Source organism: Chionomys nivalis, chromosome 21 (genome assembly GCF_950005125.1).
Source record: "Chionomys nivalis chromosome 21, mChiNiv1.1, whole genome shotgun sequence".
NCBI classification, from domain to species: domain Eukaryota; kingdom Metazoa; phylum Chordata; class Mammalia; order Rodentia; family Cricetidae; genus Chionomys; species Chionomys nivalis.
Genome location: NC_080106.1, coordinates 9,101,113 through 9,127,459, shown reverse-complemented (window position 1 = coordinate 9,127,459; position 26,347 = coordinate 9,101,113). Strand labels below are relative to the sequence as shown.

Sequence of the window (26,347 nt, the reverse complement as noted above, 5' to 3'; positions counted from 1 at the left end):
TAGCCTCAGTCCTGGACAGCTTGGGCGTTTTTTTCTTGGGACTTGAGGAGCAGTCCAGCAGTGTCTGCTGAAAGGGCTCTTTGTTGCCGATGAAGTGTCTGAAGGTGCCTTGGGCCACACGGGGCTCCCTGCAGTGTACAGAAGCTGCTGCTGCAAGATGTTGCCTAGCGGCAGACTGCCTGTCCTCCTTGTCCCTCTGTAACTGGCATGGCATGTGGTGGGCTCCCCAGGACAGCTGTCTGCACTGTCGAGGCCAGGTGCTGCTGAAAGGTCCCTGAACCCAGCATCTCCTCCTGCCCAGTGGGTGCCGATTCGGTGGCACAGGACAGAGCCTAGAACAAGGTGTGGCTCTCTTCCAGCCTCAGTTGCCCTCTGGGGAAAACACCTAGCTGAACTGGGGAATGGCAGAGCGTCTATGTCCGGGAGGCAGTATGGGATAGGTACAGTAGTCACACTGAGGACAGGACACAGCGAGGTTCCTAGTCCCTGCCCACAGTGTTAGCAGCAGCTGGCAAGGGGATTTGTAGAAGGACAGGATCAGCTCTGCCTGCCTGTTGCTCAGGTTGGTTTGTGGGGTCTTGTGATGTGAAGGGCACCTCACCTGCAGGAAGGGAGCCTTACTTTTACAGAAGCCACGTTCACACGCTTGACTCCAAGCTAGTTCCGCCACCTGTTGTTAGGTTCCCATCAGGGATGCTGCTGGGCTATGAACTGTTAGTAGCCTCAGCCCTCACTGCTGGCTTCCCGACCTCAGCGGCCTTCTTCTCTGGTGGGTTTTTGCCGAGCTGGTGTGGGTGGCTCTGCAGCCCTTCTGCCCACGCCAGGCTTCTCACACAGCAGCCACTTAGAATAATCGCGTCAAATGTCGTTGCCATCTGTTGCCTCCCTTCCATCCCTGCTGCCGCCTGGGAACCTCTGAGACTCCTGATCTGCTGCTTTGTACCTCGTCAGGTGATTCTCGGAGGCCTTTGTCAGCTGGCCGCATACTGGCCAAGTGTATACTGGCCAAGCACAGTGCCTTCTTGTCTTGCCCTCCCCTCCCGCAGCTGTAGAGCCTTGTGGCTCTCTCCTTCCTCTCACCCTCCCGCCCTCCCTCCCTTACTTTGCCATTCTGGGCCCTGCACTCAGGGACTCCCCATGCCACCTCCTCAGCTGCCTTTTTACTACTTGTTTTTTTTTTTTTGTTTTGTTTTGTTTTTTATTTATTTATTTTTATTCTTTTTTAATTAAAATTTCCACCTGTTCCCCGTTTCCCATTTCCCTCCCCCTCCTCCCACATATTACTACTTGTTTTGAGATGGGTTCTCACTAAGTCTCATAAGCCTATGGTCCTCGTGCCTCAGCCCTCTGAGTACCTGGGGTGACAAGTTTGCACACCATTTCTTTGCACAATTTTGAGCCACTCATGTGGCCCTCTTGTCGCACAGTACTCCAAGTATTTTGAACACTACGTCAGCAGGACCTTTGACAGCTTGGTGGACAGGGAGACGCCGAGGAGTGTCAGTAAACCCAAGGTGTCCCCATCCTCTGCCCTGCTGTGGCTGCAGGGAACCCCAGAGGCTGCTTAGGCATTAACTGCACTCCAAGCCGTGGGTAGCCTCTTCTGCCTCCCTCATTCTGCCTGGCTGCTTTATTCCCCTTTGACCCCCAGATCAGAGCCCTTGTCATATCCAGGCCACCCCCACTTGCCTGCTGTTTTCTCTGCTTTCAGGGTCTTGGGTCAGGAGCCACCATCTGCTGTTTTCCCTGCTCTGATGCCTTGTGCTGGGGGAGACCTTGGGGGAACTGACCTTGGGAGCACTGGTAGCAGCCTGGGCCCTAGGCTCACCATTGAACATCAGCAGGCCTCCCTACCCCACCCGTGGAGAAGCTGCCTCACATGGGTGCCCTCAGAACAAGCCGGCAGCACACATAATAATGAATTTATTATAAAGCCGTCCAGGCTCTGAGGATCACGTGGCACCCCATACTACTGCAGCCGCCGGGTCCCTGCAGCAGGGTGACCCCAGCCTTGTTAGAGCTTCGGAAGCATCACCCTCAGGGTAGTGGGGATCAAGGGGGGCGGGTGTGGAGCCTGGGCTGGGCCGGCCCCTGTCTGTTCACAAACATTTCAGTGTGCAGTAACGAGAAATGATGGAGAGGGGCAGATAGAGCGAGCATCCAGGTCCATACTGCCTGAGAGCTCAGCTCTGCTGGGTGCAGCTTCCCTGGGTGTAATTACCCCGGGGTGAGGGCCTGCTGGGGGAGGAGGGGGCGGATTGGTGCTTGAACCGGGCCTCCAGAAAATTCATCTCAGCTATTAGCTGGTAATTACAGAGCAGAAGGAGCAAGCCTGAGGTCTGGTGCTGGGAGGAGCTGGGATGAAAGGGACAGTAATTACGGCTTCAACAGGAGGGAGGCTGGGCTGATTAATAACTCCTGACATACAGTAGAAGTGGCATTGGAGGACCCCACCCCCAGGGGCCGTGAAGCTCTCTGGGGTCAGCAGTGCAGGACCAGAGTGAGGTGAATTGGACAATATCACCTGCCTGGTACCCTGGGGTCAGACCTTTGGCAGGGTCCGAAAGCAATGGTGCTTCTGGCCATGTTAGAAACCTATGCAGAGAAAGGGGAGGAAACACTCTATGTGGGGCAGGCAAGGCAGGGTACCCGAGGCAACCTGGCTGTCCTGGGCCGTTTTGTGGGTGCTCTTAGTGGCTTTTGGCAGAAACCCGAGCTCTCAGCTGAGTTCTGGATGGATCTAAAGAGAAGAAAGCTGAAGCTGATTTAGTTGCGAGTGAATGCTTGGACAAAGCAACAGGAAGGAGCCTGTGTAGGGTGGTGCAGGAGGCCACCTAGATCCAGGCTCGCTTCCCCGCTGAGCTGCATGGAGTGTGCAGGCAGCCCCTGGCCTCATCCATCATGGCCCTTGCACCACAGAGCTTATTCCCAGCTGTTAGGATAATGAATTCACATGAGGTGATCTCATAGATGAGGGTTCAGTCAACGGCTGGGAGCAGAGAAGTTAATAAATACCCCCTAATGAGGGCAGGAAGAGCAAGCATCCTATGCCCATCTCTCCTCTCCTGGTGCTCCTGCCTGTTGGAGGTGGCTTATCTTCAGAGGATGCCAGACACAGAACAGGCACCAGCTCTGATGGGTCTAGGCCAGTGAGTGAGGGGACTCTTGAGCACCCCCAGTTTGGCAGTGTATCCTCTCTGGTACCCGAAGCTGTTCCCCGCCCCTCCCCCACCAGCCCCATGTGCGCATCTGAGGAGCGATGCTAATTTTAGACTCCCCCTAATGAAGCTGCTCACTTGGCATTCTATTTTAAGTGACCTGACATGAGAGCAGTTTCCCAGGCTGGGAACATACTGATACCTCCAGGACCTAGGCTTGGGGGACCCCCCTAAGAGTGGGAGGAAGGGCAGCTATACTCTGGACCTGAGGCTGCTGGAGACCCCAGGAGTGGGTCCCCCACAGGAGCATGATGAGGACACTAGTAGCATGTGGTACAGAGGGAGGGAGGGGTCCTGCTCACCACACATTCTGTGCTCTGCCATCTCCCCACACCTACTGGGCCTGGCGTGTCTGCTCAGACCCCCTAGGCATCTTGAAAGTCCCCACAGTGGCACGTTTTCCTCCTCAGATTCGGGAGATAAGCCTGCAGCTGTACAGCGCTGCAGCTCTTAGCATCTCCATCTGCCTTGGCACCCGCCTGGTGTGGGTAGCTGGGTCTGAGGCAGCTTGTGTCACACAGGACATAGCACCGCGCTGGAGTGGTCCCAGCCCTACTCTGAGCCACCCTGTGCTGGGCCTACCCACTCATATCTGTGAAATGAGTCCAAGGACACCTTCACTGAATGGAATGAGGGGTGGAGGCAGGTGCCTGCTTGTTGGGGTGGAGGAGCTGGTGGCACCTGAGGTAACTGTGCAGTGGCAGAGGCTGAGGCTCAGGTCTGTGTGCCGATTGGTGGTTCTTGGCTTTTGATCAACTTTGGTTAACAGCTCTGTACTAACCAGACCCTGTGCTACATTGTAAACTGCCCCAAGGTTGGTGCCTGGAGTCTCTGGGTCAGGGACTGTGAAAGCTTAGCTGGGCAGGTCTGGTTCACAGTCATGGATGAGACCTTTGGGGTGGCCTCCTAAACCAGGACTCTGCCAAGAACTGTGGGAGCTTCTTCTCTGGCATTGTGGCTTGAATGTTGTCTTATCTGCCCCGAGGACTGGAAGGCAAGAAGGGCTTCACCAGGGGCTGTAGATTGTGTCCTTTGCTGCCAACCCCTCCCATCTGAGGCAGATTGGAGAGTCGGAGAATGTAGGGACGATAGGACCCCAGGCTGGCCTGAGAAGTGATAGGTGCTGCGCTTGCATTGACCCCACTGGGGCCTTGGGTTTCCTTCTCTGTAATATGGGGCAGTTGTGCAGGCATCTTCGATGCTGTTGCAGATGACTGGTAGTTCCAGCCCTGTAATTGTCAGCTGCTTGCTGTGTTGTCTCGTTGGTCATTTCAGCTCTGTGCTCCAGGCCCTGCCTCAGTCTCCCTCCTCAACACTTGGGTCTGGTAGGGCCCTGGATATGACGCTTTGGGATACCGCCTCTAGGCTTGGTTCTGGAGAGCTGGTCCAGGGGCCAGCATCGTTGGGGTGCCCTCACACCCGTGGGGCCAGTTGGACTGTGGGAATGGGTCTGTTGTCTGCAGTGCTGGCTGTGCTCTGCTCTTGTGGCCTTCGGCTCTTGCTGCATGCCGCTGCAGCCCCTCTGGTGCTGGCGCTCTGCTCTCTGGGTGACACTGGTTCTTCTTTTCCTGTTTCAGGCATGAGCCATGAGCCCAAGTCCCCTTCAATAGGGATGCTTTCCACGGCGACCAGGACCACCGCCACCGTCAACCCCCTCACCCCCTCGCCACTCAATGGCGCCCTGGTGCCCACCGGTAGCCCGGCCACCAGCAGTACGCTGTCGGCCCAGGCCGCGCCATCCTCCAGCTTTGCTGCCGCGCTGCGCAAACTCGCCAAACAGGCAGAGGAGCCCAGAGGTAAGAGGCACCAGGCCACCAGCTCATGGGATGCCCCCTGCCCACCCACAAAGTGCATCTCTCTGGCTGGTATGGCCACAGGACACAACTGCGCAGCCTGCGTGTCGTCCCACCCCACACTGCATCCAGGCAGGACCAGCCTGGATGCAGCCATCATCATAACTCTAGCTCCAGACCCCAGACATACACCCTGCTTCGCTGTGCCTTCCTCTTTGCCTGCCTCTGCCCGCCTCTGCCCTCCTTAGCTTCAGTGGCCACTGTAGGAGCTCCTTGGTGGGCAAGTGGACTTGCCATGGGGAAGGCTGTGGTAGATTCCAAGTGGCTGCGTCCTGGAGCCCCGCCTCACTCGGGGTAGCCTCTTATCTGTTATTTGACCTAATTAGTGCCAGCCGTGTGCCTCCCCATCCCTGGTATAGCAGAGGGCATGGGGTTTCCGGTATAGCCAAAGCCACTGTAGCCTGTATCCTTTTGGCTCTTCTTTGTGATCAAGTAGGCACATGCCCTAGAGGGACCAGAGATTTGCTCTGAGCTGGGATATACTGTGTTGCTTTGGGCAAAGGCTGGCCCTTTCTGAATTTAGTCTTCTTGTTGGCACACAAGGCTCTCTTAGGCCCCCTTGGCTCTGCTTTCGGGGCACTTCTTGTGCCCTGTAACATGCTGGTCAGGGAGTGCCAATGGCACAGATGGGTCAGTTTATTCCTGCACACTTGAGCCCTTTGGATTCTGGCACCTTCTGGACTCACTACTCAGAGGCAGGTAGCCAAAGTATGGAAACCCAGGTGCCATCTGCTTTGTCTCAAAGTCCCAAGGCCCTGGACCCCAGGGATGCTGCAGGAACCATCAATGGCCCACACTCAGGCTCGCAGAGGAATGGAAGTATACTCTGGGTGCTGGCAGGGGTGGGGGCGTGACTGAAATGGGCAATAGGGGTACCAGAGCGAGGAGAAGGTGGTCCACCTCCACCCAACACAGGCCTCTCCGTCTACCTCGTGGAGGGGGGCTGTTGGTAAGAACCACAGCTGAACCAGCCCACCTATGTTGGATGCTGGCCTGGCTCTGGTGGCCCTGAAGAAGAAGCTGGCCACATCTGCTTCTTCATCGCCCAGCATCCGGTGCAATCCTATGGCCGGTTGGTGGGCCAAGTGCCAGAGGCTGCAGGCCTCAGTGGGTGGAAATAGGGTAGATGGGAGTCCGCAGGTGCAGTGTCCCCCAGGCCTACCCTCTCTTGGCTATGACCTGGGCACCTGGTGCCCAGGAACTTTGTGCTACGTTGGGACAGGGACGATGGAGCCAGCAGTGCAGACGACTCAGACTTGTGTTCGCCGACTTGTCTCCTGAATCTTCCCCATGTGCAGGTGGGGACCTCAGACTTGGGGTGCTTGGTGTCTGTACACACAAGGTAGCCTGGGGACCCCAGGGCATCCTGGCACTGACTCTGGTGTCCAGCTGGGCCTGGGCCTTGGTCTCCTTCCTGTCTTGCTGGACACTGTGGGTGTCTTGACTGCAGAGTGAAGCGAAGGCCTACCCCCCGATCTGCCGGGACCCTTAGTTGTTCTTCACCATCTCAGCTTGGACCAGGCATTGGATTGGTGGCGTTGCTGGGATGGTGTGTCATACAGATGCTAAAGTTAAAGTTCAGAGGGGGTCACAGTAGTGAATCCTCCTGTCCCCTGCTGCTTCCACTGCTGAGAGCTTCTGCAAGGACCTGAACAGCTAGAGCTAGGGCTGAAGCCGGGGGTTCTAGGAGGAGGAAGTTCCTTGTTTGGTACCCACCAGTGTGGTGTAGGAGGACTAGGTTTGAAGGCTGTGGAGGGCTGGATTTGCCTCCTGGGCTTTGGACTGTCAGTTTATCGGAACCCTTATCAGGTAGGTGCTTCCGGACGACTTCATTCCCTGAGCCACAATTTAAATTTTGTGGTGTTTTTTTGTTTTTGGAGACAGGATTTTTTTCTGTATCACCCTGACTGTCCTGGAACTCGCTCTATAGACCAGGCTGTCCTCGAATTTAGAGATCCGCTTTCTCCTGCCTCCCTGGTGTGTGCTGGGATTAAAGGCATGTGCCACCATCGCCCTGTTTAAATATTTTCTTGAGATGGGGTGTTTTGTAGCCCAGGTTAGCCTAGAACTGTTTGTGTAGCTTGAATTTCTGTTCTCTTGATGGCTGCCACACCCAGTTTACGAAGTGCTGCAGATGGAACCCAGGCCATGTTTGTGCATGCTAGGCAAGTCCTACCCCGGAACCATATAGCCAGTCCCGCTCAACCTTTAATAGTTGTGCGGCTGTCCCCTTCCCTGGAACTGTGTCCCCTGCAGGATTGCCTATCTACCCTCAGCCCCTCCCCTAAGTCCCCAGTCCCTAGCCTGCTCTGATAGTGCCAGGTTGGGTTGGTGTATCTGCCATGTGGTTCCTAGCTGTTGCATCCTTCTATGCAGGGCATCCAGCCTTCCCGTGCTGATCCCATGGGGAGGCAGGCAGGTAGGACCCACCCAATGTCTCGCTTTGGCTCTTGACTCTCTGACTCTCCCTCCGGGTCACTGTGAGAGAAAGCTGAGCCCGAAGATTGGGGACACTGAGCTCAGGCAATTCCAGGCTTGTTTTCTGAGGCCCTACAAGGCAGGCTTCTGAGCTGCCTACCCTGAAAACCCATGGTGGCTCTCGGCCCACTCCAGCAGTGGAAGGATCCTTAGTGGAGGGGTGGTGGCTTCCAGAGCTGGTGCTGTTGCCTTTGCAGGGGCTTGCTCTGTGCACCCCTGACCTCACCCCAAGCTCTGTCCCATGCCCACCTTTCCTGGAAACGTTGTATTTTTAGCCGTCTGACTGTGCTCTCCTAGGCTAATGTCTTACCTTCATCGTGTCTCGAGGGTACAGTTTAAAAATTCAATCCAGACAATGCAATCAGCATGCTGCCTCATTTGCTCTGCCCCAGAGAAGAGAAGCTGGCCCCTCCCAAGTCCTCCATTGGCCCCATGGGGCTCGGTCACACCCAGCTGGCCAGGTGGGAGCCCTAGCCTAAGGGAAGGCCAAGGTATGACAGGCCAGAAGATGCTAGATTCACCCAGCCAGCTCCAGTTCACATCCTGACACCTTTAATTACTTGCTGTGTGCCCTGGCAGGTTGGCTTAATTCTCTGAGCGTCTGTTTTTTGTTTTTTGTTTTTTTTTAAGGACAAGTGGGTGCCTCTGATGTAGTCTGTTTTGCTCTAGAGAGAAACTACAGAATAGGCATAGACTGCATAGTGAATGTGGCCCTGACTCCTTCCCCCATGCTATTTCTGGGGTTTGATTATATCTACACCACCTTCCAATAGGTATAGATAGATTTTTGTTGTTGTTGAGGGTTTCTCTGTAGCTTTGAAGCCTATCCTGGAACTTCCTCTGTAGACCAGACTGGCCTCGAACTCACAGAGATCTGCTACCACCACCTGGCAAAGATTTGTTTATTTATTACATATACAGTGTTCTGTCTGCATGTATGCTTACATGCCAGAAGAGGGTACCAGATCCCATCATAGATGGTTGTGAGCCACCCTGTGGTTGCTGGAAATTGAACTCAGGATCTTTGGAAGGGCAGCCTATGCTCTTAACCTCTGGGCCATCTCTCCAGCCTCTCTACCTTCCATTCTTACTGCCCCTGACTATGCTCCTCCCCTCCTGGCTTAAACCCTTGCTAATGTCCTCAATCTGTAAACTTAGGGGAACCTAGTGAGCCGTCATGGTTCCCACTGCTGTGGTTCTCTTGGCCTGGCTAGGCCTAGGCAGCTGCAGGTCCACTGTCCTCTGACCTCCCTATGATGCCAGATACTGGCTTCCTAGGAGGAAGGAGGACACAGGGAGCACCCCAGCTTGTACACTGGTTTCTGGAAGAAGCATTAGGCCACCCCAGGCTGGACCCCTGGATCTATCCTTCGCTGGCTCCTCCCATCAGTGTAGACTCCGGAAACTGTCCCCAGACTGCTCAGCCGTCCTGAAGCTGCTCCCATCCCTGTGTTGTGACAGCGTTAGGTTCTCAGCTGCACAGGATGGGATTCACCCTCTCAGAGGCGCTGCCCTTTCCCCAGCAAAGGCTCTTCAGTACAGAGCTCATGTTTCCCGGTGGTTGAGCCCAGGTTGAGAGGCCGCCGTTGGGCACGCCTGTTGGTCCTGCCCACCCTGCTGCTCTTGTAGGGGTTTTCATCTCTCTGTGCTTCCCACCTCCTAGACATTAGCACAGCTGCCTTGAGCAAGGGTCCCCAGGGTGTTCAGTGGGTTTGTTAAGCTACTAGGTAAGGGGTGTTGGGAGCCCCTGGCAGCAGCCTCTGGGAACTCTCATATCCGGAGCCATGTCTCAAACCTCCAGCCTGGCCCCATAGACTGTCCTCAGAGCTGCCCTAGGCAAAAGCTCCCTGGACTCTATGGAGAACAAGCTGTAGAGCCCCCTCGTCACTGCCCCCACCTGTGAAAGATAAAGGCGGGTGCTGCCAGGGAGGGCCCAAGCTGTGTGACAATCTGATCATCTCCCATGGGGCCCTGGTGCCGTCTGCTAAGGGGGGCGGGGCTGCAACGGGAGCCCACATGTCCTTAGCTGATTGTCGGGAGGCCCACACAGCACTCAGAGCTATGTGTACCCTCGGCTCCAGGACACCTGGAGCCTTGGGCCCCCTCTTTCCCAGTAAGCACATGGGGGAGGGGGGCAGAAGATCCTTCTTGTACCCACTGTTCGCCACTTGGGCACCTGCGGGGAGCAGGCTGACAGGGTGGGCTGCAGTGGTTAAACTTCCGGCCGATTAGACATCCCCAGTGCTCCGAGCCTTCCGCTAGTCTTCGCCGCCTGCCTGTCCTGTCGCAGACCTTGTAACCCAGGGGCATCTAGTTACCGTGGGTGGTGGATGAAATCCATATCCAGCCCCCAGAGAGGCCGAGGCTGGAGAACACCCCTCTATGTTGAGGCAGGTAGCCCCCACCTGCTCGCATCTGCTACAAGGTGGGCTGGTGGAAGCTACACATCCTATGTGCATCTCCTTGTAAATCTGCCTCTTTCAGAGAAAGCAACGAAACAAATGGCCTGCCTGGTGGGCCTGCTTGCCTGTCAGTCTGCGGCTGGCAGGGCAGAGGCGTCTCAGCAGGTGTCTGGAGCCCCGTCTGTCTGTGGCTCAGGTGTGAGCAGTAGGGCTAGCTGTCGTGCAAGAGGCCAGGAAGGGCAGGAAGAGTAAGCCACAGCTGGCCCAAGTGACAGGAGGGGCAAGTGGGCTGGGGCCGGGGTGACATCCCGTCGCTTTCCCTCCCCAGACCCCCTCTGCTTCCTCCCTTCCTCTCTCTGTATCGCCCCCTTCAGTGTCCTAGTGGTGCTGGGGCAGAGCCCAACCCAAGGGACTCTTACTGGCTCCTCCTCCCAGCCTCCGTTCTTCCGGATCTGTGCTGTGTGCTGCAATCATGTTCTTAGCCCGTCGAGTAGCCCTGGAAAGTGTTCCTCTGAAATCTCAGCACCTTCCTCCTTGTTGACTTGGGTTTAATGACTGGTCCTGGGTACAGGACCTCAGCAGCTGCCAACATCCCCCTTGAATCACAGCTGGGCACCGAGGCCACCCAGCCTCGGGTCTGCAGCATGCATGAAGACCTGCTGACGGAGCAGGAGAGGCCTGTCCAGCAGCACATGGCCGCCCTGTGATTCTGCTTGGCTGTCTCTCCTCAAAGCTGCGGGTCATGGCTGATGCCATCTCTAGTGTTTGCTGCTGCATGCCTGGGTGTTTGTGCCTACCACACAGGGACCTTGGGGGTGTCCAGAGGCTTCCCTGCCTGGGGTCGCCATGCCTTGGTCCTGGGTCCTTCACTGCCAGCACTCACTTTCCCCACGCAGCAGTTGACCATAGAGCTGGTTGGACTTTTTTTTTTTTCCCCCCCGAGACAGGGTTTCTCCGTAGGTTTTGGTTCCTGTCTTGGAACTAGCTCTTGTAGACCAGGCTGGCCTCAAACTCACAGAGATCCAAGTGCCTCTGCCTCCTGAGTGCTGGGATTAAAGGCGTGCGCCACCACCGCCCGGCTTGGACTTTCTTTCTTATCCCGTGACATATACCCCCCCTCCCAGACTGGACAGGTGGTAGTAGCTCAAGTCTACAGGGAAGAGAAGAACAGTCCCTGAGATGGGAGACCCCTCTACCAGCCCGGACACCAGGCTGCAGGCCCAGTGGGCTGCAGGGACAACGTGGCTTCCCATCAAGGCTTTCAGAATGACTCTGGCATTGGAATGCATAGCAGGACAGCTTCCCTACTCAGAGACTATGTCAGAGCTGATGGGGACAGAGAGGATACCTGACAGGAGTGGCCGGCATAAGAACAGGTGCAGGAACCTCTGGGCTTGCTTGCCCTGTGGTTGGGGCGGGGACTTAGTGGGTCCTTTCTTCACAGAGGCTGGAACTAGACCCTCTGTGGACTTGCTAACTGTCCCAGAATCCTTCACCCTGTTTCCATCACATGAGAAGGGGTGGGCTGTGTCTGTTCAAGCCATCTTTGGGAGCCACAGGCATGTTTTGATACTGTGTTGGTTCAGCAGCTCTTCCCTTCCTGAGCAAGGTACTGTGCCACAGAGTCAAGCCGCAAATACACAGGGCTATGTGGGACAGCCCTTACCCTCCTCACTTCCTGTGTTCCTTGTTGGCTGGGCCCAGGCCTGTGGCTTTGGGAGCTGGGGATAAAGTGCCCGCTGTGCCCATGTGAGCTCTCTAGGAGGCAGAGATGGAAGGATGCTGGGGCAAGCTAGCCAGTCACATACATCAATTGAGCTCCAGGTTCAATCAGACACTCAGTGAATACAGTGAGAACAATTAAGAAAGACCCTTGAAATCACTCTCTCACACACAAACACACGCATACGGATTCAGGAAGAGAGACCGTTCCGTTGACGCTCAGCAGTTGTCTGTACAGTTATGCTCGTATCTACTAGCTGTCTAGGGCTGCCCAAGCTCTTGTCTCTGGGGGCTCAGCTGTTAATAACATGCGCCGCCCATAGGGTCTCGGCCTGATCTGTGGGATCAGGCAGCAAAGGTGATGCAGGCACCGTACGCCTCTTCATCTGCAGGCAGTCTCCAGCTCTCTGACCCACTCCGCCATTCTGGCTGAGTAGCATCAGTTAATTACAGTGATGGCGGACCTGCCTGCTCCGGCAGCACAGCGAGAGCACAGGGCTGGGAGCCAGGCGCCAGCCTCACTAATTGGCAGCGCCTTGTGAGGTATTGATCCCAAGGCTCTTGCTGGTGAGTGCTGGCCTCCCACCTCCAATGGGATTAGGCTGCTAATTGTCCATGGCCAGCCTTATCCTCTCTGAGCCAGCACCACACCAGATCCTGCCCTGCACTAGTCCCCTGCCTGTCTAGGCTAGGATGGGGAGGAGCAGGGTGGAGCCCAGCCGAGCTGACTGCCTTGGGGGTTCCTCCCATACAGACTGAGGCACAAAGGGGCTGGGAGGTCCCTGTTTACCTAGAAGGGTCGCTTCCATCTACCTATCCTCAACTGTGGCCCAGCTTCCGCAGGTAGCTGGGTAGTGTGAGCCACCCATTGCTTTGGCTGCTGGTGGCCTTCTTTGTGCAAGTGTTAACTGTTTTCAGTCTGGTGTGCAGATAGCATGTTCCCTGCCTGTGTGCTAGTGTCTGTGCAGTGTGAGGTAGCTACTACTCACAGTAGCTGCTGGGTAGGCTGAGAAATTGACTAGTCCCCCTTGGTGTGAAGGTCAGCAACCTTGAAGTATGGATGGAGTTCTGGTACAGGGAACGCCATAGAACAGGAGGGGCCAGGGAATCCCAGGGCCTACAAATCTGTCCACACAGACAGCTGGATGCAGGGGGTGGAGCAGACATGGCTGGAGGCTTGCATGCCCGTTTCTTTGGAGGTTATAAAAATGTTCTCACATTGATGGTGGTGATGCGTGCAGACTGGCTTTGCTGAAATGGCTCCACCTTTCATCTCAGGATTCAAAGGCAGGAGGATTGCCATGAGTCCAGACCAGCCAGGGCTCTAGAGTGAGATCCTTTCTTTAAAAAAGGGGGTGAGCCGGGCAGTGGTGGCGCACGCCTTTAATCCCAACACTCAGGAGGCAGAGGCAGGCAGATCTCTGTGAGTTCGAGGCCAGCCTGGTCTACAAGAGCTAGTTCCAGGACCCTGTCTCAAAAATCCAAAACAGAACAACAACAACAAAAACCAACAACAGAGTAAGCATTGCGCCTGAGGAATCCACTCAAAGTTGTAGTTTGACCGTTGCACGCATTCGCACACATGTGCACCTGCACACAAACATACATAAAAATCGACAGCCCGTAAGACATGTGCATTATACCATGAACCTCCTGGGAAGGATGGTGGCAAACCCAAGCAGATTGCTATTTGAGGAGATTTAGAATTCCTAAAAGTGATTGAGGTTTTTTTTGTTTGTTTGGTTGGTTTTTTTGGTTTTTTTGAGACAGGGTTTCTCTGTGGCTTTGGAGCCTGTCCTGGAACTAGCTCTGTAGACCAGGCTGGTCTCGAACTCACAGAGATCCATCCGCCTGCCTCTGCCTCCCGAGTGCTGGGATTAAAGGTGTGCGCCACCATCAGAGTTTGGCTCTTTCTGCTCCTGGTGGCTTCTCTGGAGTGGCTTCTCTTGTCGGGACATTCTATAGAACAGGCCAGGCTAGGACTTAGTGTTACCTTAGTTACTTAGTGTGACTGCAGGCATGACTCATGTCATACTTGCGTGGACTTTCTCAAGGTCTGTGGCTGACAGGAGCCCTCACTTTTGGACCTATACCTGGGTTGGCATTGCAGACCTAAGGTGTTGCTGACAGCAGGATTTCTCAGCTGCACAGAGGGGTGCCCTCCTGCTGGATGCCAAGCCTCCCCTAACTCATGAATGATAGCTACCTTGTTCCCAAGGTTCTCAGGGCCAGCCCCCAGGTGGGGCTGCTCCAGCCCTGTGGTTTGCCTGCTCCAGATTCTAGTAGCCTTTTCCTGGGCTATCACCGTAGCAGTTTTCCCTGCCCAGCCATGGGGCAGAGACTACAGAGTTCTTAGGGTATGGGCAATGAGTTTGTTGCCCATCTCAAGAACTAGGGGGTTCTTCCTTAGGGTATGGCTCTCAGGCCTCATTGCCCACCTGGGTCAGACCCTGATAGATAGGCATGTGAACAAGAGGGCTGCTTGACTGGGAACTGTTTGGGGAGGGGGCTGCTCTGCACAATTCTACAAGCTGTTTCTGCAGGTGGCAGAATTTTCCCAGCCAGAGGCCGTGTCTGCTCACATAGAGCAAAGCTCTGTCCCAATGTCAGCATTGGCCATCTGACTGAAGTCATCCCCAACTATCATGTCCTAGTGGGAATGGCACCTCAAGAATTACGCTGCCCATCCCCCCTCCTGCCTGCTCTCTCGCTATGTGGGGGAAGGAATATTGTCTCTAGGGCGAGGCTGTTCTAGTATTCACTCAGTATGGTGGACATACTGAAGCATGTTGACACTGTTTTAAACTAGTGAATTATATCTCAGATTTTTACATTTAAAATTAGTTGCCCACCTCTAGGCCTAAAAAAGGCAGTATGACAGGGGCCAGCAAAGATGCCCGGTACTTAAGGAGACCAAGCTGCTGACCACACCTGGCCTCTACTTCCCACTCTCCTTGGGTGCAGAGGACCGTACTGAGTAGCTGGTGTTACTGGGTCCTTCCCTGCCTGGCCACCCTGGGGCTTCACGTCCAGTGAGAGTTCTGGAATTGCAGACGTGTGGGTACAGTGGGCAGCATGGCGCTGATGTCACTCCTGAGCTTCTGTGTTCTCTTTCCACAGGGTCTTCACTGAGCAGCGAATCGTCCCCTGTGTCCTCCCCAGCTACCAACCACAGCTCTCCAGCCAGCACGCCCAAGAGAGTGCCCATGGGCCCCATCATTGTCCCTCCCGGGGGTCACAGCGTCCCCAGCACTCCCCCTGTGGTCACCATTGCCCCCACCAAAACCGTCAATGGAGTCTGGAGAAGTGAGAGCCGCCAGGTGAGTGACCCAGTCCAGAGATGTCCCTGAAGGGAGGTGACTTCTGTCCACAGCGTCAGGAACTTGAGGTTGTGGGCGAGGATGACCCCTTCATTTTGGTCCTCAGACTCTTCTGCAAGATGGGCTTGATGTGCGCCCAGTGCTGGAAGATGCTCGGGTTAAGGTTATCCCTACATCAGGCTTGTGACAAAGTACAGCGACACATAACCTGGTTTAGGAGGCCATAGCATGGGGGGGTGGGGCTGGCGAGGGCTCCTTTACTTTTAGATGGTATCTTACTGTGTCCTCTGGTGGCCTTGACTGTAATCACTTCTTTGGGGGTCTTTGTAGACAGATTTGCCCAGAGGCATCAGGCTGAGAGATGAGGGGGCAGGGTAGACAATAGCTATCCCTGCTTTGGGGGATTAGGGATGAGAGTGTAAACCAACTGATAGTCCTAGTGCCTGATCCCAGCGCGGAGGGTCTTGTGCGTCTGCAGCCCCCAGCTGGTCACTCACTAAGCTAACTGGACTGGATGAGTCAGTGCTTGGAGCTTCCCCTTTACTCTGCTGTGCCTCCCACCCGCTTGGCGGCTGCCCGGAGGGGCCTGGCTAATTAAGAACCGCTGTCAGCTGTGGCTTTCCCTGGATTCTCCAGCCCCATTCCCAGAGGGATTGTACTGCTAGGAAGTACTAATTAAACCACAAAGATGGAGGGGGCGGAGGGGAGCTCCTCTCCCCAGCTGGGCTGGGACAGGAAAGGCAGGGTGTGACCTCCGTCTTCCCCTCCAGTCTGCTGGGTGTCCCTGGTCCCCAGTAAAGTACTCCAAGCATCCAGCAGGCTCCAGAAAGAAGTTTGGGGCCAGTTTTTTGGCACCTTCTTTTTGCACCTGGAGTAGCATTTACCCCGGGAAGCCTGTCAGTAAGTCTGTCCCTGAATCTCAGCTTGACTCAGAGCAGCCTAGAACCACCCTATCCTGGTTTAAGAGAGGTTGAAGAAGCTGCCACCGTGATCTCCTGAGGACTTCTCCTAGCCATGACCTCGGCTGATGTAAATCTCCAAACAGCTTCCTTTCCCTGGGCAGCCGGCCTACCTGGTGACTACCTGGCTCTGGGTTCACTCCTGAGAGAAGCTTGCAGGACACTTCCCGTTCCTGCCTTGAGCCTGGAGCCTCCACTGATTGGAGCCCCTGGCCCAGGTCCAAGACACCTCGTGTGCATGCATGTCCCCTGTCCCTGTGCCTCTGCCTCGTGACTGCTGTGCCTGGAGCCCGTCACTGTCCTCAGAGGGTCCTTACCGCCTTAGAAACATTTAGTAACCCAGAGAAGGGCCGTGATGGCTCCGCTCCAGCAGTTCACGCTGCAGTTAATGAGACCTGCGTGCCACCAGGGAGGGCGACAAGCGCGGTGGATGAGCAGATGATGCTCAGAGCTCAGCAGAGAGTTTAATCCTTTCCAGGAGGGTGGGGATGCGGCTCTCCCTGCAGCATGGCCATGAGTCACTAGGAGCCTCTGGAGGCTGCATCCACTGTTGGAAGTTGAGGGGGGGTGGCTCCGGGGCCTTCTCAGGGGGTGACCAGGCAGTAGAAGCCGCACGAGGAGAGATGAAATGAAAAGCGGTCTGTTTTGAAGCTAACAGGCATGTCCCACTTGCCCAACTGTGGAGACCTTGCTCTAATCACAGGAGAATGACAGCTCCCTCCTCCCCCAGCCGCTGCCTTTCATGGATGCAGATGTGTCAAACAGCTCTGCAGATGTGTCTTGTCTGCCATAGCCACCGGTGCGCAGTGCCTTTGGGCGGCCACCAAGCTTGGTCTTTCCCGTCCTTCATCACCCATGCAGCACCCTAGCTCCCAGCTGACCTAGTTCCCCAGTGTCTGGCTCAAGTTCAGCCAGGCCCTGATGAGAGAGGACACGGTGCCCCCAGCAGCCTGATAGCCATTCTAGGGAGACTGGGGTCTTCTCATTTGTCCTGGTGTGGCTGGGGTGCATGCCCCCCATTTTTATGATAGTGTGTGCATGCCCCTCGTGAGAAGGGCAGGTCAGAGGTCATGAACCCATGAGGACCCCACAGGGAACTGAGCCTGCTGCTCTACTCTGGGAAGGAAACAGATGTTGCTGCTCATTAAAAATTCAATCAGCAGCCTGTCTCCCTCAATTAATCGTGGCTGTCTGTCTGCGGGGAGCAGGAGGGTTTGTGTTAGGCTCTGGGAGAATGGAGCTGGAGAGTGCTGTGGTAAACTGCCCCCTCAGTTCACACAGAGGCTTAGCTGTGATACAACAGTAGCCCCTCCCCTCGTCTTTACATGTGCTTGAGTGACCAACACCCTCATGGTGCTGGCTGACCTGGGGGTGCCACCACGGTCTTGGAGAACAAGACATTAGTCCAGGAAGGGCTGGCAGGCCTGGCTACCATGAACCTTCAAGTCGGACCACGGGTTCATCAAGTATCAGCAAGAGGGCCCTGTGTACTGCTGGCTGCTCATGCTGGGCCTCTGACCTGCAGTGTGAGGGAGGGGCCTGAGAACGCTGCCAGGTCTCTTTAAGTGATGGTCTCTGTTTTTCCCATGGTCCCAGTGGTGCCACTGCTTTGCCATGAGCCTTCCTTCCTAGTCACAGGCAGGCAGGGCTGCTTGGTCTGGTTTCTCCAGGTTGGACGCCACCTTAGTTGTGTATACAGGACACCTGTGAAGCTAGATCTCTCCAGACCCTGGGTTACTGCCATCTATCACTTTGTGCCTGAAGCGAGCCTCTCCTAGGGCCCCCAGCCGAAATGCATGCAAGAGTGTCCCCAGTGTCCTGGATGGCTGCTGACACAGCTAGCATCTTGGGAGACGCTCTTCCTGAGTTGCAGGTCCCCAGAGTGTGTGCTGTGACCATGACTACCCCGTGTGGAACTGGTTGTGGGAAGTAGGGGTTCTCTATCCTGCAGATCCTTTCATATGCCCCTGTCTTGGGACTCAGCAGTCTGAGGCATCACTGAGTCCCTTCGGGGACAGAGCCAGGCCCTGGTAGACTTGCTCGTAGGAGGCCACACTTACCTTACCCCATGCCTTTTTCCCCTGAATACCACTTTTTTATTGTAAAGAGAACATTAGCTCATATTCTAGAAATAATCTTCCTCTAAACAGTGGCCTTTTTGTACATCTGGATGGCTCCCCAAGCCCTAATGTTGCTTCTTCTTCCCACAGGACTCTGCCTCACGAGGCAGCAGTAGTGGTCGGGAGCGCCTGCTTGTGGAACCTCCTCTAGCCCAGGAGAAGGCGGCAGGCCCAGCTATCCCCTCCCACTTGCTCAGCACTCCCTACCCCTTCGGCCTCTCCCCCAGCTCAGTTGTACAGGACTCCCGCTTTCAACCACTCAAGTAAGTACAGACTAAGGACATGGAGTGACTTCAGGCAGGCTTGGAGTTTGCACCTCCTGGCGTAGAGTGCTGCTGTTAGCCTCTGTGGCCTGCCCTGCCCCGAGGTCCTTGGCCCCATCTGAGCTTGTGGTGCACTCCATGCTGAGACATAGCCCTTGCCCTAACCACATTTAAGCCCATCCTCTGGGTCTGGGGACAGAGAGCTCCTCTAGCAGCTATGTCCCCTAGTGGAAGGTGGGGTCAGGGGCAGCCTTCGAGCTACTGGGGAGTGTGACATGTTTCCCAGCTTGAAGTGGGTCCTCTGCTCACCTGCTTTTTCTCCTGCAGCCTCCAGCGGCCTGTGCACCACGTGGTGCCCCCGAGCACTGTGACTGAGGACTACCTGAGAAGCTTCCGGCCCTATCACACCGCCGAGGACCTGCGCATGTCCTCCCTGCCTCCGCTTGGTCTGGACCCAGCTACCGCTGCTGCCTACTATCATCCCAGCTACCTGGCCCCACACCCATTCCCACACCCAGCCTTCAGGTGAGACATCCCACACACTGTCCACGCATATGCTGTTGTGTCCTCAGCAAGACAGAACCTCTTGGGCTGGGTCAGATGTTGCCAGGGCCTGAAGCCAGACACACTCAAGAGAGACTTGGTCCATCCCTGTAGCTTTCCCCAGGTCCCAGCTGAGTTTAGTCCAAACATATCTGCTGGCCCTCAGTTGAGCCACCTGCTGATGCTCCCCAGTTCCCACGTCTCAACATCAGCCTGCCAGCAGCCAGTAACCACTAACAGCGGTTATGAATGTGGACAGTGTGACAGAGACCATGGTGAGAGTCATGCCCTCTTAACTGCAGACTCCTGACCTGACTGGCCTTTGTCACAGTGTCACACCAGAGGCTTCTGCTTGCAGCCAGTCTGCCCTTCTTGCCCACTTTCCCAGGATCTGGGAGGTCCTTGGTGCCAATGTGGCTGGTTCCTAGTGGACTCTGACCATGTGGATGTGTCCTTTGCCTGTGGCCTCTGCTGTGCTGGGTCTACTTAGCAGTGGACTCATCTAGCAGAGAAGCGTCTGTCCCCCAGCCTGGGTCTCAGCCTTTTTCCTGCAGTGGTAGGGACTCGGTCCAGAGCTTTACCTCTGCTAGGCAAGCTTATTCTTTGTGACTGCGGCCTTGGCACACACCAGTCCCATCTTTCTCTACAGGATGGATGACTCCTATTGCCTATCAGCCTTAAGGTCTCCATTCTACCCCATCCCCACCCCCGGTTCCCTGCCTCCACTGCACCCATCAGCTATGCACCTGCATCTCTCTGGGGTCCGCTACCCACCTGAGCTCTCACACTCATCCCTGGCCGCGCTGCACTCAGAGCGGATGTCGAGCCTCAGCGCAGAGAGGTAAGCTGTGCTTCCAGGCAAGGGGACGGCGGTAGAGCGTCCTTCGGTCCTCAGCAGGCCTTGGCCTAGCAGCACTCCGTGTGGGGGGGGTGAGAGGAGGAGGGTTTTGTCTGTGGCTGGCCCCACTTTGAGCTGGGGCATGGACTTGCCCCTTCTGCACACCCCTTCAGCATGCTGCCCCCTGCTTGTCTCCCAGGCTGCAAATGGATGAAGAGCTGCGGAGGGAGAGAGAACGGGAACGGGAGCGGGAACGGGAGCGGGAAGCCGACCGAGAAAGGGAGAAGGAACGGGAGCGGGAGCGAGAGCAGCGGGAGAAGGAGCTGGAACGAGAACGGGAGAAGGAGCGGGAGCGGGAACTGGAGCGCCAACGTGAACAGCGGGCAAGGGAGAAGGACCTGCTGGCTGCCAAGGCGCTGGAGCCCACCTTCCTGCCTGTGGCCGAGCTGCATGGACTCCGGGGCCATGCCACTGAGGAGCGGCCCAAGCCCTCAGAGCAGCTGACCCCAACCCGAACAGGTACCTGAGCTGAGCTGTGTGGAGGAGGGCAAGACCTGTGAGGGGCGCTGTCCCACTGCTGCTGGCAAAACACTGAGCACCAAACTGGGAAGAGGTGTGCCATGGCACCCTGGGTAGATGTAGGTGCCCCTAAAGATGGAAGGAGTGACTGGCCAAAGCACTGCTTTGGGGACCTAGGTTTGTCTTTGCCTTTTGCTGTGCTGATGGTAGAAGCCAGAGCCACACGCGTTAGGCTAGCTGTGGCCTATATGCCGTAGCTATCTATGTGTCCAAGGCTAGCCTGGAGCTCAGGTTTACCTCATACTCAGAGCAGTCATCCTGTGTCAGCTTCCCGAGTGTAGGGAGCACAGGCATGAGCCATCCCAACCTTGTTTTGAATATAATTTATTTGATGAAAATCTCTGTAATTGAGCTACTTTTATGACCGTTTTAACAACTGCCCTCCATGAGTCCTAAAAATGTAACCATGTGCTGTGAGCCAAAGCCCTACAAGACCCCTTGGGGCAAGGGTGTGCCGGCCTCCTGCAGTGACAGTGTTTCCTCCCACAGAGAAGCTGAAGGATGTGGGCTTGCAGGCACCCAAGCCTGTGCAGCATCCCCTGCACCCAGTGCCTGCCCCGCACCATACCGTGCCCAGCCTTATCTCCAGCCACGGCATCTTCTCTCTACCGGGAAACAGTGCCGCCACAGCCCTGCTGATCCAGCGCACCAACGAGGAGGAGAAGTGGCTGGCACGCCAGCGGCGGCTGCGGCAAGAGAAGGAAGACCGCCAGTCCCAGGTGTCCGAGTTCCGGCAGCAGGTGCTAGAGCAGCACCTGGACCTGGGCCGGCCCCCGGTGCCCACAGAGGTGGAACACAGGCCTGAGAGCACCAGGTGGGTCCTGAGTGGGACCTCGCATGAGGCAGGTGCTCCTGGTTCAGAGGTCGGGGATGGAGGGAGTGTCTGCACTCCTGTCCCTGCTGTTGGCCCTCCCATGCCCTGCTTCATCTTTCTGCCCCACTCCAGCAGCATAAATCTCGGCTCCTCATGCTCCCTGTCCTCCATGTTGAGAAAGGGCTGCAATTGGAAGTGGCCTAGATGCCCGGCCCTGGCCCTCTACACCTCACACAAGTGGAGGGAGGCCACTCTGAGGCCTCGCTAGCCTTAAACATGAGTCTAGCTTGAGTGCTCCGGCTCTTCGTCCATCTCCACTCGGGCTCCCACGCCACACGGGGACCAGCCTAGTCTCGCTTGCTGCCATGCTGCAGGGCTGCAGAAGGGGCAGGCCACGTAACCCTTAGCTAGGAACTGTTTGGCTCTGGGGTATGTGGTGTTTGTTTATCCCTTTACTTTTGAATTGGAAGGGAGCTTAATGCCGCACTCTGAGTCTCAGGCTTGAGTCGGCAGGAGGAGTGGCGAGCAGCCCTGGCGGCTGTGTTAAATGGTGCCCCAGCCAACCAGGGAAGACCCTAGGAGTTTAGCAATGGCCCATTGAGCAGCATGGGGCTAAGCAGCCCATGTCGCCCTCAAAGAAGTGTTAAGCTTTAGAAAAGTTCCTGAAACTGTTCTTTATAGGTTTTTTCTGTTAAGATGCATCAGAGTCTTTTTAAATTTTATTTTCACATTTTCCCACCCCTCCCTCCCAACTCCTCCTGTGCCACCGCAAGTTCATGGCCTCTTCTGTAACTATTACTGTTGCGCATATACACATCCATTGTGTTGCTCTTATGTGAGTTTAGGACTGACCACTTGGGATCGGATAACTTACCTGGTTGCTTGTCCCTGGGTGTTTCTTCCTCTCAAAGCAGCCATCGATTGCCTGTGGCTCTCCCTATAGCAGTGGGGCCTTGTGACAACTTCCGTGTGTTGGCCTGTCCGCTAGTTTTGTCAACATTGCAGCCTTGTGTAGGTGACAGCTTCCCTGCTGTGTCTAGATGGCACCGCCTACTAGAGGAGTCCTGGTACTTTTTTACAGTCTTCCTCCCCTTCTACAGTGCTCCCTGAGTCTTAAGTGTGGGAGTTGCATTGTAGACCTCCAATCAGGACTGGGTCCCCAAAGCACCAGTTGTCTGTATTTTGACTAGTTTTATATCTCAGTAGTAGCCTGCTGCAGAAAGAAGCCTGCAGATACAGCTCCACCTGGGCCTTGAGGGTGTCCTGGATGGCATAGTGAAGGGGTGAGGGTCCTGGGCAGACTGGGCAAGAACAGTACACCTGCTGAGGTGAGCCGCTTGTCTGCTGGACCGCCCTAAGGTCTGCTCTGGGGCTGCTGCAATTCTGACAGGGACCACAGGGGGGCAGCAGCACAGCCTCCATTCCTGTGGGAAGTCCTGGGCTTAGGTGGACACCCAAAGCTAGTGTCCCTGGCTCATCCCTAGCCTGCCCTCATGCCCATACTTGATAGATCTGGAGGAAGGGCTGTGATGTCAGAGCTTCACCTCCAGGAGGAAATGACTCTCCTCAGGGATTTGCACTCACAGGCAGTCTGGGTAGCCCAGCAAGTTACCCTGGGTGTGCTACAGGAGCTGCTAGGCAGATCTGTTCCCATCACTGATGACTCAGTATGTTCTTCCCAGGCCAGGACCAAACCGGCATGACCAGAGCAACCGCGAACCTCCACAGCACTTTGGTGGGCCACCACCCCTCATCTCACCCAAGCCCCAGCACCATACTGTGCCCACAGCCCTCTGGAACCCAGTATCTTTGATGGACAATTCCCTGGAGACGCGGCGGGCTGAAAGCCACTCTCTGCACAGCCACCAGACTGCTTTTGAGCCGAGCCGTCCAGCGGCTGTGCCACTGGTAAAAGTGGAGCGTGTCTACTGCACGGAGAAGACAGAGGAGCCCCGGAAGCGTGAGGCCACACCACTGGACAAATACCAGCCGCCACCGCGGGAGGCAGGAAGTCTGGAACCTCAGACCTTTCCCCATGGACCTGGGCCTTTCCTTGCAGAACTGGAGAAATCAACACAGACCATCTTGGGCCAGCAACGGCCCTCCCTTTCCCAGACAACCCCCTTCGGGGAGCTCAGTGGGCCCCTGAAGCCAGGCTCGCCCTACTGCCACCCCACACCGCGGGGCCCTGACCCAGCATACATCTATGACGAGTTTCTTCAGCAACGCCGGAGACTGGTCAGCAAGCTGGACCTGGAGGAACGCAGGCGGCGCGAAGCTCAGGAGAAAGGTCTGGCTCCTGAGTGGGTCCCAACCTGCCTGGGGGGTGGGGATTTATCAGGACAGGAGACCCCAGTGCCAGCTGCTCGCCTTCTCCCATTCAGATCTCCAGTGCAGTTTATAAAAACTGGTTTCAGGTAGCAGTTTCAGGGCCCCTTGCCTGTCCTGCTGTGAGGCACATTATCCTAAAATGGCAAGCTACAGCCTGTCACCTGACAGTGCCGTGGATGTATATTATTGATAGGTGATGGTTGCTGGCATGTGATGTGCACCAGGAAATAAGGGACAACAGCTGGCACTGTTCCTGCCCCCACAAAGTGGAGACAGCAGCTCCCTGAGGTCCCAAGAAGGCCAGAAGAGCCGGTGGGGGCTGTGGCACAGCACACACCTGATAGGGACGAGTGCCCCAGGCCAGTCTTGTTTCCTCTGGAATTGATTGGCCTGTTTGGTATTGCACCTAGCTCCTTATAGCTGGGGATGATGTAGGCCATCTTCCTGAGTGCTGGTTGTGCTAGATGTATGGCCTGGCTGGGGCTTTTCTATCAGTTTGCCTTGAAAAGGAATGGGGGCACCATAGTTTTTAGTGGCCTTCCCATGAGGCTCACAACAGAGGGGCAGCATGGACACAGGCCTTTGTCAGGCATGCTCCACTTTTGGTCTAGGGAGCATCCCATTCTCTGAGTCTCACAGAAGCTCAGTATTTGTCATCCTTAGCTCACCGCAGGTGTCCAGGCATACTGGAAGGAAGCAGGCCCTCTCTTAGCAAGGCTTCTCACGGGTGCCAGCAGGCCTGGCCTGTGGTCTCACTCACGTGCCCCCAGGTACACTTGTTCACAGAGCATCCTGGGTTCTGAGCCTGGCTCAGTGCATCTGTTTCTGCCATCAGGGTACTACTATGACCTCGATGACTCTTACGACGAGAGCGATGAGGAGGAGGTCAGGGCACACCTCCGCTGCGTGGCTGAGCAGCCACCCCTCAAACTGGATACATCCTCTGAGGTAACAGATCCTTCTCAACTCTTGCATGCTTTGGGCTGGTTGGGCTGTCGGTCCGCACTTTTGGGCCTACCTCTTGGCCTCCAAATCCCACAGGCCATTGTTTCTGCTCCCCTGTGGCCTGCCTAGCTCCAGTTCAGACTCTGTAGCCCATGGGACCCCTGGGGCAGTAAAAGCATACTAGTGATGGCAACTTCACGCTCATTTGTTTTCTTTCCCCCGTCTAGAAGTTAGAGTTTTTGCAACTTTTTGGCTTGACCACCCAGCAGCAGAAGGAGGAGCTGGTAGCACAGAAGCGCCGGAAGAGGAGGCGGATGCTGAGAGAGAGAAGCCCATCTCCACCGGCGGTTCAGAGCAAGCGGCAGACGCCTTCCCCCAGGCTGGCTCTGTCCACTCGCTACAGCCCCGACGAGATGAACAACAGCCCTAACTTTGAGGAGAAGAGGAAGTTCCTGACCTTCTTCAACCTGACACACATCAGTGCAGAGAAGAGGAAAGGTATGGCCTTACTCTGGCCTGCACACATAGGCCAGGGGGCTCCTGGGTAGCATGGGCTAATGAGTGGCCTCTCTGCTCTGGTTGGCCCATCCCATGGTGTTTCTGTCGCATTTTGCTCTAGCACATGTCCTGTTGGGACGTGAAGGCTAATGCACCGTATACAGCCAATGCCTATCAAGCCCCTCCTGCATCCTCTTACATTTGATCAGGGGCCTCTTGAAACAGGGTCCTTCCAGGGCTTTCGCTGGGATTGACAAGAGGTATTGCCTCCTGTTGTAGTGTCCCCTTGAGGACACCAGTGAGCTCTACAGAGCACTGTTGATGCTGGGCGTCCTGAAGAGATCGAGCCCAGCCAGCACATAGTAAACACACAACTTGCTCAGAAAGATGCTTCCAGACAGTCTGGAAGAGAGATTGGAACTGGAATTCACAGCATAGAAGACATGGCGTGGCCACAGCAGGCTGAGGCTTCCTTGATCGGCTCAACACCGTCTCGGGCTAAGGCATTAATGTACACAGCCTCGGGCCCCTTAAGGGCACTGGCCTCTTCCAGAGAGTCACCGGAAAACAGTGTCTCCAAGTCTTCAGTTGGTTTGACATGCTTCTTTATTGGAGGTGGCAGTTTCTTTTTCCATTTTTTAACAAGCATGGTGGAGGTCTCTCCTTCCCAGCCAGGGCTAGTGACGGGCTGACTGCCAGCACAAGCCTTGGACACAGGCCTCGTTGTTTGCAAGCCCGACTTTCCACCTGGCTTCATGTCTAAAGGACGCCGGCAGCACTGAAGGCTCTTAAGTTTCAGAGTTGGCAGGAAGAGCCGCCTAAGTGGGGATCTGCGGCACGCTCTCCTTCACGGGAAATGGCTGTGACCCTCCCTGGTCTCTGGGGGGTGCCCTTGTGTTGGGGCCACCCCTGGTCTTCAAATCAGATTATCTGCTGAGAAGGAAGTCACCGTGGAAGCTCTCAGGCAGCTGCTGCTCGTGGCTGTAGATGTGGCTGCCTGGAATGTATAAGCCATCAGGGAAAATAAAGAGTCAGCTGCAGTCACCTTCTTCCTGTCTGCAGAGTCAGCCGTGGTGCTTGCTTTTGGTGCCTCTTGGTGTAAAGGGCTTGTACTTGCCAACCACGGTGGCCAGAGCCCGCCTTTCCTCCCTCACAGAAGTCCTGCTAACCTCAGACTGCTTTCCTCACAGACAAAGAGAGGCTTGTTGAGATGCTCCGTGCAATCAAGCAGAGGGCACTGTCCGCAGCAGTGGCAGACTCAATGACAAACTCTGCGAGGGACAGTCCTACCATCTCCTTGAGTGGTAAGGCAAGGGCACCTCACCCTCCAGAGTCCTGTAGCTTAGGCCACAGGGTTAGAAGTGTTATTCAAAGTCTCGTCTTGGTGGTGAACTTGACCTACTGGAAGCTGGGCTTCTCTCGCGATCCCTCTTGTGTGGTCTACTGCCATCCTGGATGAGCAGG

At 55.8% G+C, this 26,347-nt stretch overlaps 1 protein-coding gene across 8 annotated transcripts in view; it reads left to right on the top strand.

Annotated features, from left to right (window-relative positions):
• Window positions 1-26,347, top strand: part of Gse1 (Gse1 coiled-coil protein) — a 343,505-nt gene that overhangs the window by 310,257 nt on the left and 6,901 nt on the right. For 4 of the 8 annotated variants that reach the window (XM_057754209.1, XM_057754213.1, XM_057754215.1 and 1 more), the window contains 11 exons: window positions 4,796-5,014; window positions 14,794-14,993; window positions 18,163-18,335; window positions 18,663-18,860; window positions 19,528-19,719; window positions 19,916-20,235; window positions 20,785-21,109; window positions 22,792-23,399; window positions 24,276-24,388; window positions 24,613-24,883; window positions 26,074-26,187. In XM_057754209.1, coding sequence (XP_057610192.1) covers window positions 4,796-5,014; window positions 14,794-14,993; window positions 18,163-18,335; window positions 18,663-18,860; window positions 19,528-19,719; window positions 19,916-20,235; window positions 20,785-21,109; window positions 22,792-23,399; window positions 24,276-24,388; window positions 24,613-24,883; window positions 26,074-26,187 — 2,733 coding nt within the window. The remainder of the gene's footprint in view (window positions 1-4,795; window positions 5,015-14,793; window positions 14,994-18,162; window positions 18,336-18,662; window positions 18,861-19,527; window positions 19,720-19,915; window positions 20,236-20,784; window positions 21,110-22,791; window positions 23,400-24,275; window positions 24,389-24,612; window positions 24,884-26,073; window positions 26,188-26,347) is intronic. The other 4 variants (XM_057754212.1, XM_057754216.1, XM_057754217.1 and 1 more) reach the window with 2 other exon arrangements.